The sequence below is a fragment of the Egretta garzetta genome, unplaced genomic scaffold (assembly GCF_000687185.1).
Source record: "Egretta garzetta isolate BGI_Z169 unplaced genomic scaffold, ASM68718v1 scaffold769, whole genome shotgun sequence".
Classification (NCBI taxonomy): Eukaryota; Metazoa; Chordata; class Aves; order Pelecaniformes; family Ardeidae; genus Egretta; species Egretta garzetta.
Genome location: NW_009260831.1, coordinates 247,547 through 265,474, shown reverse-complemented (window position 1 = coordinate 265,474; position 17,928 = coordinate 247,547). Strand labels below are relative to the sequence as shown.

The 17,928-nt window shown below is 40.7% G+C and overlaps 2 protein-coding genes across 2 annotated transcripts in view; one reads left to right on the top strand and one right to left on the bottom strand.

Moving 5' to 3' along the window:
• The first annotated feature begins 2,287 nt into the window (after positions 1-2,287).
• On the top strand, positions 2,288-16,416 carry DIS3L (DIS3 like exosome 3'-5' exoribonuclease). The gene is made up of 16 exons (XM_009646945.2): positions 2,288-2,437; positions 3,233-3,361; positions 4,019-4,154; positions 5,130-5,306; positions 6,221-6,299; positions 7,270-7,449; positions 8,449-8,618; positions 9,421-9,582; positions 10,055-10,302; positions 11,198-11,290; positions 11,982-12,515; positions 13,367-13,521; positions 13,635-13,813; positions 14,179-14,324; positions 15,810-15,984; positions 16,060-16,416. The coding sequence occupies exons 1-16, from the start codon at positions 2,394-2,396 to the stop codon at positions 16,369-16,371; spliced, it is 2,919 nt and encodes a 972-aa protein (XP_009645240.1). The 5' UTR covers positions 2,288-2,393; the 3' UTR covers positions 16,372-16,416.
• An 829-nt stretch (positions 16,417-17,245) lies between these two features.
• The window catches only part of TIPIN (TIMELESS interacting protein), an 8,043-nt gene continuing 7,360 nt past the window's right edge, over positions 17,246-17,928 (bottom strand). Inside the window, 1 exon segment of the mRNA XM_035902336.1 lies at positions 17,246-17,816. Within this exon segment, the coding sequence (XP_035758229.1) occupies positions 17,680-17,816 (137 nt within the window). The 3' untranslated portion in view covers positions 17,246-17,679.

Below are 17,928 nucleotides of genomic sequence, written 5' to 3'. Positions count from 1 at the left end.
GAGGCGGGGGCCGGTGTCGGTGTGGTGTGCGGGGCTCGTCCCAGCCCTCTCCTCTGCCGCCCCGGGGCTGAACAACAGCGTATAAAGTCGTGGAAAAAAACCAAACGGTGCCAAATCAAGGATATAGCAAAAGTACTCCTTCAAAGCACAATCCTTCAGAAATAAACGAGGTCTTAAGAGAAAAAGGAATCGAGAAGTTGTTACAGGATTTAACAGGGAACAGTTTACAGGCAGTGATGGAAGGCTAAAGGATAATGCAAGTTCCATCCTTCCCTTTTTTAAAAGGTCTTTTAAAATGCATTACTTTCCGCAGGGTGGTGGTGGTTTATATCATGAATTAAAATCTCTACGTACCTGTTAAGTATCCGTACATTGGGGCCAAGTCGTTACCTTGAAGCGATTGCAATTCTGCCTCAGCAGTTACTTGTGTTAAATAATTAAATGTAATTGCCAGTGTTATATCTGGCCATTTCAGACATGGGAAGACTGCCAGCCTCTATGATGTCTGGATTTGTTGTTGTTTTTACATCCTGTGGTGCTATTATGTGCATCATAGATCATCATGTGACCTTTGGTTGATATTTCAGGGGGGTTTGTTGTTAAATAGCACTATTTATTTGGTGCAGGAAACTGGCTGGCAAATAACTAACAAAATATCCAGCCATTTAAATCGACCACATTATTTGCTTACCTAAAAGAAAAGGTTGAGAATTTTAACTTTTTTTTTTTTTTTTTTTTTTTTTCTTCTGAACTGTAATTGACACAGATGTCACTTTTGGTTTAGGTGCCTGTTGCAGTTGAGGGCAGAAGGTGGTGTAGAATATTAGCGCTATCTAGGATGTCAGGACTAGCGATAGTTACTGCTCCCTAATGTATTGCATTTGGTTATGAATTCCTTAAGGATATGTTACAGGCACATAGGACAAAAAAAGTCTTACCTCTCCTGCCATGCCTAACTTCCCCTCTTCTGGATTTAAATGTAAATTTTGCTGTAGCTAAGTGTCAGAATATGTCCCTTTGTAATTATCCTAGGTAACTCAGAGGTGAGGTGAACATTTGTTTTTGTTCCTGACTCTACACAGTGTGCTGAGCCGAACTTACTTCATGCACTGTGAGAGACTGCCTGCATAAATCACATCTACGGATACGTGTAGGGCATGCTGAGCCTGCTTAGACATTATGCTGATCTAGATGTATAGGTTAGGCAAGGATAGCTTAATATGGGCAGATGACATAAATCTTCAAGTGACATTTCACTTCTAATGCTCTTGTGAATCATTAATAAATATTAGCTTTCTTGTATGCATTCTGCCATCATCCGTTACATGCCTTCAGCGTGAGATGTGGCTGTGTTACCACATGCAGAATTGTGCCTACTGGATTCACACTTCTAGTGATCACAGTTAATAGACAGATTGTCCTGTGTCAGCTCCTAAGAAATACATGAAAATAACCTGACTTCCCAAGACCTATGTACATTATTCTATGTAATTTGCCTGCGGTATGGTAAGTTCAGCAGCTCAGTGTTTATAATATCAGAAGGGATAAATAGGCATTGAGAGAAAATACAGTGGAGATCCCCCCCCCGCCCGCAAGGTTATTGGGTAATCTTTGAAATATCTAAAGCCATTAAACTCACTCATTTTGAGGTACGTTTTAAGATGTCATCTGTGATGGGTTGGTTGTGGTATTTTAATGGTGTCTTCCGAAGGGATGGAGTCTCTTTAGGGAAAATTAACAATGATGGTTAACAGTTTAGATTGAAGAACATCTTTTTGCAGTAGCGTTGCTTTTCTCTACATGTACCCTTAGCTGTATTCTTTTATGTAAAGATATAGAAAAAGACCCTGCTGTAAATGGATAGCGTTGAACAGAACATCTGTGGAAGCAGTGTAAGAGAAGTACCCATAATTCCGCACCCTTTGAAAATTCCATGAAAAGATTTTCTGTGGCAGATACGTAGTCTCTTTTTTCATATGGCAGTTGACAGAGAAGGACTGTTACTGGCACACTTTTAACATTCTTTTCATAACAGAAGTTCACTCATTTGGATAGAATTTGCACTAAATTTTGTCAGTAGTGGATGCAAAAGGGTTCTGTCATAAATTTTAGAGATTGTGCCACAGAACTGTACCATAGTAGTCATAATTTTGCTCATCAGAAAGAGAGATTTGTATACCTTTGAGGATACACAACTCTGATTTCCTGACATCTGAAAGTATTTTTAAGAAACCAGTATTGCAACTGAAAGTTTAAACCTTTACACCCCGAATTCTATTTTAGATGGCAAATTGTTATCAGATGATGTTACACATTACGTTGTCCCTGACTGCAAGGTTGTTCAAGAATACCTTGAGATTCTCGAGTTTCCGGAGCTGAAAGGTATTATTTTCATGCAAACAGCATGTCAAGCTGTGCAACATCAAAAAGGACGCAGGTACTTATCCTATGATAACTTATTTTTAACTTAGATTGAAGTAAAGATACTAACTTTGTGAAATGTGTATTTAAGCACAGTAACCCAAAGTCGACAAATATACTGTACTTAATTTGTTTTTACATCTTTCAAGTGTCTTAATGTGATTTTACAGAGGGGAGAGAACTGTGGTCCTTTGCGACCCATGGACATCAATGCCTGTCCTAGTTTTCACTTGACATGAAGTGATATTAAACCTGTAGCATTATTAACTAAGCAGATGGCTTGTGACAGGAATTAAGGAGACAAGGCAGTAACGATATACCATGTGCCACAAATAGATTATGGACATGGTTTTGGTTTGCCGTATTAAAGACTGAGCACTTGTCTTTGGGGAGCAGCTAATACTATTTTATGGCACTTACCTTACCAGACATTAAACTCTGTATTGCCTTTGCATATAAGAGTGCAATTCGCTATCAAGGTCTTCCTACATTTCTAAAGCACAAATACCTTTGAAGAAATAGCTCTTGTCCCAGAAATGACAAAGCGAGTTCCTGAACACTTACGATGTCTTGTGGGGCTTGTTGGAAAAAATAATATGTTTAACAATCAGAAGCATTCATAATGAAAATTAGAAAACCTTGCTTAAAGATGATGGTTTAGGTTTTATCATCAATGGTGTAATTTAATCAATGCATTTATTTGTGCATGACAGTACTTTTCCTTGATTTTTTTAGCTGTATTTTCATCTGGAGTTAAAACAGCATTATCAAAAGAAAGCACAAGACTGTATTTATCTTTTTTGTATTCCAGACAGTACAACAAGTTACGAAATCTAGTAAAGGATGCCCGACATGACTGTACTGTGTTTGCTAATGAATTCCACCAGCATTCTTATTTGCCAAGAGAGAAGGGAGAATCCATGGAGAAATGGCAGACCAGGTTTGTTTTAACTTATGTAGTATTGCGCTGGACAACATCGTGGCATTGTATTTGGGAATATTAGCATGCAGTGGGTACCTAAGAGTTCATACTTTTGCTTGGCTTAGGTCTGGAACAGTTCACGATAACTGAGAGTTTACATTGTCCTTTTGTGATTAAGAAAGTGTCAACATTGTTTTCTTTGGAAAATAGACAAAAATGTATTTAATTAAATGCAATAATGCTAAAAAAAAAAGGTGGGTCATTTTAAAGTTACACGGCCATTTTAAACAATACTTTAGCATAACAAATAGATCTCTCACACCTTGCTGGACTGTTCGATGTAGTGTTTGATAGCCTGCAAACACCATAGCGTTGGAGTCCTGGCAGTTCCAACTTGCTTTTTGCAAACTTTGACTAAGAGGAACAATATGTTGTGTTGCAGCTAGGGCACAAATGGATGTATTGGGGGGGGAAACATTTTATTTTCCTCTGTTCTCTTGGTGCTTATGTATGGCACTTAAAAATCTTTGCAGATGTAAGGTTTATGTAGTTTGGTGTATACATCTCAAAAGTAGGCGTGTTAAACTAAAATCTCATTTATACAAAGCCTGCAAATGTCTTGCAAGTAGCAAATGAGATATGTCAGAAATCTTATTTCAAACTTTGCTTTTCTAGGAGTATTTACAATGCAGCAGTCTGGTATTATAATCACTGCCTGGGTCAGATGCCAGTTGTTATGGTAACAGAAGATGAAGATGCTATCAGGCAGTACGGAAATGAAACAGAAGGAGTGTTTGTGATTTCCTTCAAGGTAACATGTCAGAAAAATAGAAGGTGGTTCCCTTTATGCTGCATCAAAACGATGAAGCAAGTACATTAGAGCCCAATGTATAGTGCAAATCATTTCAGAGTTTATGTTTAAGAAAACTCTGATGCTAACTCCTGTCTTCATTTATCAAAGAAAGCAAAGATGTCAGTCATGGGAATGTCATAAAAAATGGTGGCAGCGAACAAACCAGAGAACTGAAAAGAAAACCAGCAGCGTTAAAGATAGAGGTCATCTTTCTCATGAGCCCTTTTCGTTGTTTTCCTTGTTTTTAAAGAATTTGGCATTGATGAACAATGATCAGTTACCTCAGCCAGCTGTCTAAATTTGTGGTGCAAGCAGTCCATAAACAGCTGTGGCCTAAATATCCATCAGCATTATTCTGCCAGTTTACTTCAGCCTTCACTACTTAGGGTACAGTGGTGCGTGAGAAAATAATTCATTTTTCATTTACTTCTGGATGGGATGTTTATGTTTACCTCTGAAAGGATGTTGAGGAAAACCAGGACCAAACAGATTTACCTTAAAGCTAGATAAAAATGATGATGCTTGTTTTTTTATTAATTGCTACAAGGCAATGGGAAGTGGCCCAAATGTAGCATACAAAATCATATAGAAAGTGGAAAAATGATAGTGGGTTGCCAGTTTGATTTTTCTGTTACGGCACTTCAGAAGAAGTAAGTAGCCTGGGTGGGGTATATTGGTAGTAAAAGTTTGTGAATCTCTAGTCTCAGATGCTGTCTTAACAGTCGTGCCTCCCTTGTTGTATTTAGCAAACGAGTTAGGGTGAATCTGGAACAAATCTGTGGTGTTCAGAGCAGGCACCTCATGACCGATTGGAAGTGCTATTTGAGTATAGCATATGAGACAGCTCTTGTCCATCATGGGCTTTCCGAATGCATCATTTAAAGAACAGAGACGTCTCAATACTTTCATGTTTGTTTATATATGTGCATACAGAATTACTTGGATAACTTTTGGCCTGACTTAAAGGCTGCCCATGAACTCTTTGACTCTATACTTCAAGCTCGGCGTGAACGGGAAAGTGAAAGCCAAGAAAACAATGGGAAAGAATATCCCGAGCACTTACCTGTGGAAATACTGGAGGCTGGGATCAAATCTGGAAGATACATACAGGTAATTTGCTATAGAGAGCATACACAGAACATTGCGGTCTTGTCCCTTCAGTTGCCTGAATTAGACTGATGAGATAAAGAAATATTGCTATAGTGGGAAGAGGGAAAGAAAACCAAAAAGCAACAGTAAGAGGGTGGGGAGGATTAGGAGTCTCAAAATATTTCCCCTACTTCATCTTGTGAACATGTGTTGTTTTTTTTTTTTTTTTCTCTTGGAGAAGTTAAAATGAGAATTTGTTACTGAGGATCTTCATTTTGCTATGAATTTTTCTTCAGGTTGATATGAGGTATAACCGAGAAACTAGGTGTGATACGAAGCAGCTAGATCTCATTCTTAAAAATAAATAACATTGCACAAGGGCAGCATTGCTTTCTTCATTTGCACAGAGATCTCTCAGTCAGTGAAATTACTTTATGGTTTCATGGCTGTTCAGGGCCTTAATATGGATTGTTGGTGGACAAGTGTCCTTCTCTTACAAATAATTTGACGAATTAGAGGTAGTAATTCGTTCCTTTCATGACAATTTCAGCAGTGAGGCGAGAACAGAATATGAAACAGAAAGACTGAGGTTTTTCTTTCTTGTAGGAATAACTCCAGATTCCGTATTAAGGCAGGCAGTAAAAGCAGTCTTAGGCTGCCTGTGCTTTGAATAAAAGGACCTTTACCATCTTACAATTAAATTGAGCATTTAAAAGAACTTGCCATTCTTTTCCAGAAATGAGTACTTAAAGTTCTGCATCGTACGTTCTCCCCCTATAGAGGGAACAGTTGTGTTCAAAATAACCTGCATATCAATAAAAACTACTAATTTATATAAACATAATTGTAAATCCTAAAATTTTATACTTTAAAGTTGGCTGTTTAGAGATGTGACTTGTTTTCATTCTGTTTATCGGTTTGTTATTTTCTTTTAGGGTACACTGAATGTCAATAAGCATAGAGCGCAGCTGGAGGCTTTTGTCCGACTTCAGGGATTTGGCAGCAAAGAAACAGGTGAAAAGACAACGGGAGGATTTACTCAATGCCTTTTTGACACTGTCTGCGCTTTTTATCGGAAGCCATGTAGCCATATGGGTGTAGCTGTTCGATTATTGAACAAGATGAAAGCTGAGATACTCCAGTGCTTGGGTTGTTTTTGTGGGCCAGAAAAGAGGCTGAGGGTTAACCCAGAGGGTGGGCCTCATGAGAAGGCAATACCCTTTATAGCCTCCTTCCTCTTTCTTAGTACCTTTGGCCATGTTTTGGACTCTTGTCCTGCTAGCAGCTTTCCCTCTACCTTTTCTGAAGTTGAATATTCATGCAACTTGTTATCTCTGTGCTTTGCTCTAACTTCGGATGACCACTCGTTTGATTGACATGAGTGTTTGCGTAGCTGTTGGCAGGATTAGGAAGCTGGGCGTCGTGAACATTATGGGAAAAGTGCCTTTTGGATCAGATTGGAACACCAGTATTGTCTTTCTGGTATGCGTTAGTAATAAATACCTCGAAGGAACAGTCCATTACCCTTGTGCAGATACATTGTTCCAGCTTTCACTACTAAGTACTTTCAAATGTTCCTGTGACAGACCCTGCAGTCAAACCAGCGTTCAATATACTACTTGTTTTTTAAAAACTTGGTTTATTCTGGACCCTGCCCAAAATCCTGTGGCAGTGATTTCCACAATTTAACCGCTGCCTAACTTAAAGCTGCTGCCTAAGAACAATGAACTCGTCCTAGCCTATGCTGCTTTTTATCCAAGAGTTCACTTACAGAATTGCTTAGTATCTCCTTTTTAAAAAAAAAAAAAAAAAGAGGAGAAGGTTTCAATTTTCTTGCAATATTAATTACTTGCCAGGAGTCGTTTTTGGAAGAAATCATACTGCAAATGTCATTTTCTGTTATTGCAGCAGACTGCTGCCAAGAGTGGCAGGATTTGAATTTTTTAGCAGTTTATGGTTCTATTTCTTTTTATTTTAAATTTAGAACTTCAAAGTGACATCCTTATTTATGGGGCCAAGGCTCGAAATCGTGCAATCCATGGTGACGTGGTAGCTGTTGAGTTACTACCTTTGCATGAATGGAAGGGAAGGACCGTTGCCCTTTGTGAAAATGAGACTGAGGATAAAGCACCCGCGGACACCACCGGTGACCCTATGCCCACAGGTAAAGCAGACAGTGTGATACAGTGTTTTGAGATTACCTCAATTCCTTGGTCCGAGCTCTGTTGTACTCTTCATTATATAGTCCCTTCCCTCGATTTCTGTGATTGTCACATTTTTTGCTCTGTAGTAAATTTGGAGTGATTATCCCAAATTAAAGCATTGTAACACAACCCAGCGAGAAGGCCACTAGATTCTTTCTATATGCGGAACCCCCCCCCCCTTTTTTTTTTGTTCCTTTAATTTCATTCTCAGAAATAGCTGAATTCTGGTAGTTACCTTCCTAAAATACTGAGGTGGGAATACTTTGCTACCCAAATGCATGCTGTCACTCTTGACAGCTCTACAAGAGACGAACTGCCATTCCAATGCAGACCAGTTTACCAGAGTGTGCACTCAAGTCGTCTGCTATCGCTGTGATTATACAGAAAGATAACAGCATCCTTGTAGTTCCTTGATGACAAATAATATTCAAGATGAAAAAAATTTTTGTTAGGTGAAGAAGTATCCAGCTCCCATTACAATGTGACATGCCTGTGTACCACGGGAACTTAGGTTTATTTGAAAATATTACTCTGCAGGTATAGCTACATCTTAAAAGTTTGCTGAGGTCAGAGTTAAAAAGTTTTAGGAGGTTAATTCTCTTCCTGCAAGAAAATGCTGTTTGATTTTGATCTTTGCTATTAAAAATTTTCCATATTTTTTGCTAGAATTGGCCACATTTCAGTAGTAGCGAGAATCTCTCTGAATAATTTATGTACTGTATCAGCTGAAATCTATACAATGAGTCTCCACATAAATAAAAGCTCTTTAAAATCTGTTGGCTGTGCCAACAATAATTTATAACAAACTTGTATTGTTGTCTGCATACCATATGTTGTTAGCAATTGTAATACAGATTTGTGGACACACTTGCTCACGTTACAAAGCACTGAATCTTCTACACTTCCCACATATTTGCTTTCGTGTTCCCGTTTAACTCTTTAATGTTCCTTATGAAAAGGTAAAGTTGTTGGAATCATTCAAAAGAACTGGAGGGATTATGTGGTCACTTTCCCTGCTAAAGAAGAGAGCCAGTCCCAGGGCAGAAACACTCAGAAAATCCTTGTTACACCTTGGGACTACCGAATTCCCAAAATCCGGATCAGTACCCAGCAAGCTGAAGCATTACAGGTAATTTAACAAAAGCGTTTCTCTGTTCTGTGCTTCTGCAAAAGTGTGCGGGTGTTACATGCTCTAATGATGTTTTCCTTGGCAAAAACGTGGGTAAAACTATTAAAAAGTGAAGTCTCTGAGAGTAGTTCAATTTCTGCCCTGAAGGAGTGTGTTCAATTCCTGTCAAAACTGCGTCAGCTTCAGGTAATAAAACTTATTTGAATTCTGAATTTGGGCCACAGGCCAGGTACCCTGAGAATTTATATACTACTTGCTTTGTTTTTTTCTGATAAATTAAAGGTCATATTAGGGCTGGAAATTGTAATAGCCCTTGTGACTTTACTGGATCTATGACTATATATACCTTCAATGGAAGTAATAAGGAGAGCTTTTCAACAAATGGATAGTGAATTATGATGATTAGCCTGCTGTTGCTGCAGATAGAAGAAATGTGGTTTTGTTCGTTCCTAGCTGCTTTTACCTTGTATTGTGAAGTACTTCTTCACTGTCAAGAAGTAAATTCCAATTCTGTCTTTTCTGGTATAAGAATATTTGGGTACATCTTGGTTTTGCTTTTATTTTTTTATACTTCAAGATTGACATTCTCCATATAATGACCCCAAGCGGGTCTTTGCTCAGAAAAGAAATGTCATTCTCAGTATTGGTTTGTGTGCTTCTCGTTGTGGGTTTCTTTTTCCTTTCTATAAAGTTTTCAGAGTTGCCAATCTCTTTGGATAGCGTTGTTTGCCCCTGAAGGAGTATTTATATTGATTGCTTGTCAGGAGCAGATTGCTGTTCTAACAGAATTGTCTGGCTGCAGGAGTATAGAGTTGTCGTGCGTATTGATTCTTGGGAATCAACTTCTGTATATCCAAATGGACACTTCGTGAGAGTTCTAGGAAGAATTGGAGATCTTGAGGGGGAAATTGCAGCTATTCTGGTGGAGAACAGCATCTGCGTTGCCCCTTTCTCAGAAATCCAGGTTAGTCTCTGTGGTTAGATACGCTATTTTCTGTTGATATCCAGGGTCTGTTCCTCAAAGAGAGGGACCCTCTTACAGCTGAATGTCTTAGCTGCCAACAGGTTTTTGAAAGCTGAAAACTTATTTATGGGTTATTTTTCTGGAATTACTTTTGGATCAGTGGTTCTATAGATACTACGAATTTTCAAGTCACAAGCAATTTTAAGACAACATGTTTGCTGTGAGGAGAAGATTACAAACTCTTAATCCTAATTTGAGGTAATATAATACGCGTAGCATTCTTTTCAGTTGTTTCATACTTTCTGTGAAGCAAATGTAATAGACTGACTTGGAAAATGGAATGGAAGAAGAATTTATTTAGGATTAAAAAGCACACAAAATAATTGACGGAGTAGAAAGGAAAAGCTAATTTGTTGGCTTCTTTTTGTAGAAGAGATTGAATTGTGTGTTCATCTGTAATGTTTTTGTCCAGATGAGTGAAATGCCCACGAGTTCTTCAAAGAACCCATGGAAAGTGAATCCAGAGGAGGAAAAAAAACGTCTCGACTTGAGAGATACACACTTGATATTCAGCATCGACCCAAAAGGCTGCGAGGATGTGGATGACGCGCTCTCCGTGAGAACTCTGCCTAATGGGAATCTAGAGTTAGGTGTCCACATTGCAGACGTCACCCATTTTGTGGCAGCAAATTCTTACACTGACGTTGAGGCCAGAGCAAGGTAAATTATTTTCTAAAAATTAGAAAATGTATGGAGCTTAGCAGCTGGTGATGCTACCCTAAGGAAATGTCAGGAAACACTGGAAGGAAGGAAACATTCTTTCTTCTTCTGTCATGGAAGCAGCTTATTAAAACTTATTTATAGCTAATTCTGCTTTTATTTGGGTAAAATAGGCCTGCTGGGGAAGAAGCTGCTTTCTGACCTGCTGCTTCACCCTTTTGCTGTGAAACTGCTCTTTCCACAAAGTTAGGATTTTTCTCTTTTTTTTTTTCCCTAATCACTGGTGTTCGCTTTCTAGTCTACTTTCACATATGTGAGCTGAAGCATTTACAAACCGCTTGTTTGCATTCCAAGGGGGATGGATCTTCACACAGAAAACAGGGCACCAACAAAATGGAATTAAGTCTTACATGAATTTAATTTCAGAGGTATTTGGCAGGCTTATGTTTTAATATTCAGTCTTGTGTTTCAATATGCCAAATATTCCATTCTTTTTTTTTTTTTATTTTATTGCCACTGTTTTGGACTTAAACTGCTGAATCACTTTATGAGATGTATTCTTTGTAGATGCAAAGAAATGTAAGCGGTGTGGGGAGCAGAAATGTTTGGTGTCGCCATTAAATGACCTCTTCTTAGCTGAGCATCTTTTGTACATCCCTAGCTCTGCCCTTAAAGGCAGTTGAAGACACTGAGGAAGGCAAAATTAGGCTTGTACTATACAAATAGTTATTTAAATAATTTGACTTCAGTATTGTACGCGTTCTGTAAGAATAACCTTTTAAAACCATGCAAAGTGTCTTGTTTTGCTGAAGCTATGCTTATACCGCAAGCTGCTTGGGAGATACACACCAGTGAGTCCTCGTGAGAAGAACAGTGAATGTGTTTTATTCCTCAGGGCAACAACTTACTATTTAGCGGATCGTCGTTATGACATGCTGCCCTCCGTCTTGAGTGCTGACATATGCTCCCTTCTTAGTGGCGTGGATAGGTAAGATTTTGTGTAGCAACCGCTTACGCACTTGCTCTTTGAATTATTTGTTAGTGTTTGTAAGCGGAGTAGTAGGGAGCCACAAAAAGCTTGAATTACAGAATTATACAAGGACTGCCTCGTCCCCCAGTAATGTTTACTCTTACCCTTAGCAATTTGCTTTGTATGTAAACAGCAACCTAAAGGTGAAGGCGTCTTTGTTCCTTGTTTTTTCACATGGGTTTCAGTCTGCAGCACATGCGCTCATGTGAACGGTCACGTTTTTTACTATTGTCCTATTCATCAAGCATGCAGTGACCCCGTTTTATTACAATTTACAGGGCTGGCTGGCATGAGGATATGCAGGGTGTAGATACATTCCTTGTGGATGCCTCTGACTAATAAAATAAAAATGAATAATAATTATTATTGCGGTGTAGCTGTGCTTTAAAACAGATGTGGCCTTAGACCTTAGGGGTCCCCTGCCTCAACAGGTGCTCACCTAGTTGGTCCTTATTAAGCTGTGATAGATGCAAGTGCATTGATTAGTGGCATTGCCAAGCACTGGTTTGTTTCATGAAGAAACAGATGTTTCCAGTAGAAAAAAAACCAAACCAGAATGAAACATGTCAATTTGTAGCAGTTGGATGTGCTTGAAATGATAGTTTAAGTCAACCAGAACTATTTATAGACTTGTGATCTTATCTTTAAGGTATGCTGTAAGTGTCTTGTGGGAACTAGAAAAAGAATCATACGAAATGCTGCGCGTCTGCTACAACAAAACCATCATTCGATCTGCGTACAAGCTGGTTTACGAGGCAGCACAGGGGTTACTGGATGGAGACACAAGTGCTGTTGGTGATATCCTGGAACTGAAAGATCTGGATGAAAGAACCAGACAGAAGCAGCTGGACGAACTGGTGTGGGCAATATCGAAACTCGCAGATATAGCACGACACGTTAGAGCTAAGCGGGACAGCTGTGGTGCTCTGGAACTAGAAGGGGTAGAAATCCGAGTGCAGCTGGATGATAAAAATAATATCCATGATCTCATCCCCAAGCAGCCGCTGGAGGTGCACGAGACGGTAGCGGAATGTATGATCCTTGCCAACCACTGGGTGGCAAAAAAGATTTCAGAAAATTTTCCTCATCAGGCTTTGTTGCGTCAACACCCTCCACCACGACAGGAATTTTTTACTGAACTTCGAGAATGTGCCAGTGCCAAAGGTTTCTCCATCGACACACGGTATCTTTTATTACTTAAGTGCTTTAACTGAAGTTAAGCAATGAACTGTTTGGCTATGTTACCGTCACAAAGCAGTACAGTTCTAAGAATCCATGTTAATAGACGCTGGATAGCAATTCTTAAAAAAAAAAGTATTTACCATAAACTTTCTGTAAGCAGGAGACGATGTGCTAAACAAGAGAGGCTGCCTACGTTCTGATGGCGGGACCGAAAAGGGCACCATCTGAGTAATTCTACCCGTAGCCAAAAAGAAGTGGTTCAGCCAGTGTGCAGTGGTTAAGCGCTGCAATAGCCGTGTTTGCGCTGTGTTTCCTGTAATAGCAGTGCAAGGGAGGACTTGTTTAAATCAAGTTAATTCTGTGTAATACAGTCATTTTGAATGACTCCAAATAATTCAGAATTACTTTGTCAGGATAACCACGAGAAAGCTTCGTCACGTTGGGAGGCATCATTTCGGGACATCACAGAGTGCCAAGGGCATCCGCAGTGGCTCCTTTTATTTGGATGTCACCTTGTCCCATTCGTGCTCCCCTGCGCAGCGCAGGTTTGGGGCCAGCTCACTGTCTTTTCTGTACTGCAGAGAAGCGGGGTTTGCTCTAGTCCTTCTTGGTTCTCCAGGTTGCACAAGACAGGCCTGTTGGTGAAAACAGGGGTGTTTTTTCTAAACATATTTTTCTAGAGCAGAGCTGTTATTAAACTGTGTTGAAAGTTTTAATATCATTCTGCTTGTCATTTGTATTTTTATATTAATAACAATAAATTGTTATATGCTTTTGTACGCTCTTTTTAACTATAGGCTATTATGATCAGGGATAGCCTAATTTTCTTCAGAATTAACACTTTTTTGACAGGTCTAACAAAGCATTAGCAGAGTCTCTGGATAAAGCAAATGACCCATCGGACCCAATTGTAAATACGCTGTTGCGATCTATGGCCACTCACGCAATGTCTAACGCGTTGTACTTCTCAACTGGCTCTTGTCCTGAGGAAGAGTTTCACCATTACGGTATCCTCTCACTATTCTTTATGCTATTCCTGCTCACTGTTTCTGAACTGGGGGGGGGGAAGAGCCAGTCGATTGCTTTGATTGCTCATCACCGCTTCTTTTTTTATTTGTAGGACTTGCCTTAGAGAAGTACACTCATTTCACTTCTCCAATTAGAAGATACGCCGATATTGTTGTCCACAGACTCCTGATGGCAGCGACTCTGAAAGAAACTAAAGGAGACGTCAAGGATTACATATTCAGTAATAAGGATCTCGAGGAATTGTGCAGACACATTAATAACAGAAACCGGGTAAGATGGTCAGGGGCTGCGTGCCTCCGTACGTTCACACGCTGCCCAGCGGAATGGGACACCAGCCTTGACCGCAGCTTTGGGGTACCACAACAACACCATACCGCCTCATTTTTGTTTATAATACTTTTGGGTTTTTTTACTTAAATACCAGTTTTCTTCAGAGAGTGGAAGTAAAAGTTACTTCATGCTTCACCTGTACTACACGTAGGATTTCCTTTTAGATGTAATTTTTGTAGGGGATGGGTAAGAGAGTAAGTAATGGAAAAAAGAAACTACGGAAATTAAAGCCAAACAAGCTCGTTGAAATATTTATTTCGGTTGTTTCATCTTCTCTTTTTACCGGGGGGCGGGTGTGCTTGCAGGCAGCCCAGCGTGCTCAGAAACAGTCTACTGAACTCTTCCAGTGCATGTACTTCAAGGACAAAACCCCAGAAACAGATGAGCGCTGCATAGCAGATGGTGTTATTTACTCGATTAGAACGAACGGCGTGCTTGTTTTTGTACCAAGGTGAGTTGGTTAGAGCTTGGACTGAGCTGAAAAATAACACGTGTTACTAGAATGCCACGAGGGCACCTCTGGTCCTTGAGAAAGCAAGTGTTTAAAGTGTGGCCTGGTGTTGACTGACAACTGCGTTTTAGATTGTTACAAATCATAAGCAGCGCGTTTCTCTGCATCGCCTCTGGACAGGAGCCCCTGGGAGGCCACAGAGAGACTCTGCTGCACAGCGTGTATTCATTTCAAAACATTAAAAGGCCATTTTTTGCTGAAGCAGCTGCTAGGGCAGAACAATGACTGGAATAGCTTTTGCTTTTTTTTTTTTTCCCCCCCTCTCTTTTTAACCATAGAAAATCGTTAGTTACTTAAAGAAGGGGCAGTTTTAAATTTGCAAATCCCAAAGCCATGCATTCCTCAGCACTCTTTTTCCTTCACTCAACTGTAGTGTGCACGGGCTAGGAGCACCTTCCGCACAGCTGCTCCTCGTAGGCAGCGGGGAAGCAGAGCAGCACGTACACGATGCTGCTTACAGCAGCTGGGCTCTCACCTCAGTGCCTGTCTCAGCTCTGCCCCCAGTTTATCCAAGTGGGAAGCAACTCTTTGCATGAAGCTAATGTTAGGTTTTACTTTCTGAGCTTTCAAATCTGTATGTTAAAGTAAAGTATATTAAATGTGTTCTGCTTATAAATTGACTAGTAAGTGATGTGAGAAGGCACTAGGTCATCGTGGAACTGGAGAGCAGTGCCTCTCGTAACGCTTGGCCTGCTCTTCAACCTTTCCTTTCCCTTACTGGCTCTGGACAGTTGGGATTAGTGAGTGATCTTTGTGGCTGTGCATTACCGGTAGCAACACTGTCTACTCAGCTAGCTGACAGGTACAGGAAACGCAGGCCTAAGACCTGTGCTTGAAAAAAAACCCAAGCAAAGCCCAAACCCCCTCTACAGTGATGTTGGGGAAAGCAAACCATTACGTGAATAGCCCTGACTGCCATGAGTGCAGCCAGGGGCTGCCTGATCCCAACACTGAGCTTGGACATAGAGCAGCTGGCTGCAGGCCTCCAGCATTCCAGCGGGCTTGGACACAGGGCTGATGAGCCAGGAAAGGCTCCTTCCAGAGAACCCAGCAAATACTCTGCTGGTCTAAGTAACTTTTTTTTTAATGGAGAGCTGTTTCCTCGCCACGCTGCCCAGAATAACCTGTCATGCTGCTCTTCTGCCATTATCGGGCCATTCCCAGCTCCACCCAACGCGTAGGACTTTTGCTTTGCTGCTTTTGAAACACTTCACTCACCATCTTCATGCTGGTTTCGTATACTCGAGGGGTTGCTTTGACAATGCACATCAGCATCCCTGAAGCAGGATTATCAGGCTAGGGCGCATGCCCCTTTGTTGCTTTTGTGTAACCCTCGCTGGCCTCCTGTTGGTTTCAAAATGAAGAGACCTGATAAGGGCGAGAGTGTTAGAATGGCTGCTGGCTGCTCAGCTGCTTTTTTTGTAGATACGGAATCAAAGGTGCCGCATACATGAAGAACAAAGAAGGCTTAGTCATCTCTTGCCAAGGAGACAGGAGCTGCGAGTGGAAACCTGGATCACTTCATCGCTCTCAGAATAAAATTACTTCCACTACAACTACTGGAGAATCAGTGACATTAAGCCTTTTTGATCATATTACAGTGAGTATTTAATCTGAAGGAAGTAAAAGGAAATAGCACTATCGGAAATAAAATAATTTGTATATTGCTTTTCAGGTGAAAATACTTGTGCAGACCTCCCGCTGCCATGCCGACACGATCAAGCTTGAAATAATCAGGAACACCCCGTACCAGACTCCAGACACAGAGGTTTCCCAGAAGAATTTTCATGTGGTGAAATCGGACTTGGTAAAAGAAGTCAGTCAGTCTGCAGAAGCAGCCCAGCGTGCCCATGAAAAAGCCAGGGTTGAAGTAATGGATGAAGACTACCAGGAGTACTGCCAGACCAAGGGAGCGAGCTTGTACCAGCTGCTGGAGGAGATTAGGGACTTGGCGCTGTTAGATGTTTCGGCCGACTTTGGAACTTGAACTGTAACCTAGCGACAGCTGCTTGCTGATGTTCTGCTCTGATCCATTTTGTATGATTTTTTTTTTTTTTAAAACAATATTTAAATATTCATGAGACATTTTAATAAGTGAATGTCTATTTTAAATAATTATTTTTATCTGATTATGAACATGTATGAGTTTTTAAAAGATTTTATACGTGATAAATCGCATCTTCCAGCCTAAAGACGGTGTGGTGAATTCTTTTAACTGTCACTCAAAGTTAATTTATGGACAACCTGAGAAAGTAAATTCTTAAAACCCCGGTATTTCCTGCAGGTGTCGGCCATATCCAACTGCAGTTCAGGGAGTTTAACTCATCGCTACAAGGACATAAAAAGCAAACTCCTTCACATTAATCTAGAACACAGAGTCTTTGCTGCCATGCCTCAGCTGCACATCTGGCGTAAAATGAACTTGCTTCATCTGCTCCAAGTGCTGCTCTTGTCCCAGTTCAGCATCTAGAAATTCCAGTTCTGTTACAACCAACAGTCTACCCTGTGCTGTTGCCAGAGGGCAGGCGCGGGGCCTCACCAGTGCGGTGGTTCTTGCTCACTCCACAGATGGGAAGAGCTGTTGTGCAACAAGGAGACCCAAGACTGTAAGAGGATGAAACAGAGCTGCCAGACAGAGAACAAACCAGAACGGATTTGGTCGAAGCCAAAGCACGTTCCCCCAAGGGGACGTGCTCATCTGTGAGGAGATGTCTGCCTAGCACGAGGGCTGGGGAAGGTTGGAGGGGGAGGCTGTCGTTTAACAGCCTTGTACAAGAATTTCAGCTTTGACTTCTGAAATTTAATAGCTTCCATTTTATAAGAATAAGATACAGGTACTTAATAAGCAAGTGAGAAAAAGTCCAGGACACCCGTTCAGACACAGCACTACCCACTATCATAGATACCCTCTGTTAAAAAAAACCAAAAAAAAGACACCACCAAACTTTAGTAGAAACTTCCACCTGTCAACATCCCAGTTAATGCAGTTTGGCATCAACTGTAAACAAAATCCAAAGTAGGTGGAAAAACTCATTAACATTTCCTAAAGAATATTGGGGGGAGGTGGAAAAGAGGTCTCAAACGCAGATGAAGAACTCCGTTCTGTTTTCTGGTGTACAGAGCTGCTCCTCTGTGCTTTCAAGAGTTCCGTCCAACTCCACGGCTGTCACGGTGAAGACTTCCGTGAAGCTTCTGGAGTCAGAGTGCAAAGAGCCAGCAACATTTCAATGCAATGATAGTACTTGGAACACTGAGGTCTTTCTGTTAAGGAAGTCATTGAAAGTATGGGGAGCAGTTACTGCTTTTCGCCGGCACATTCCCATTCTACATCTCCAGCTTCTGTAACAGCAACCCGAGTGTCTTCCGTAAGGTCATCAGGATCCTGAGCAACTGGGGTATTAAACTCTTCTTCCACATAACCATCAGGGAGCTCTGTTGAAAAATAAAACAGATTTTCTACCATGAGAAAATACTGTTGCTGCATGTCTGTCACCAGAACTGCAGCCTGCAGGAAAGCTGCTCCAGCACTGACCAGCACACTGAG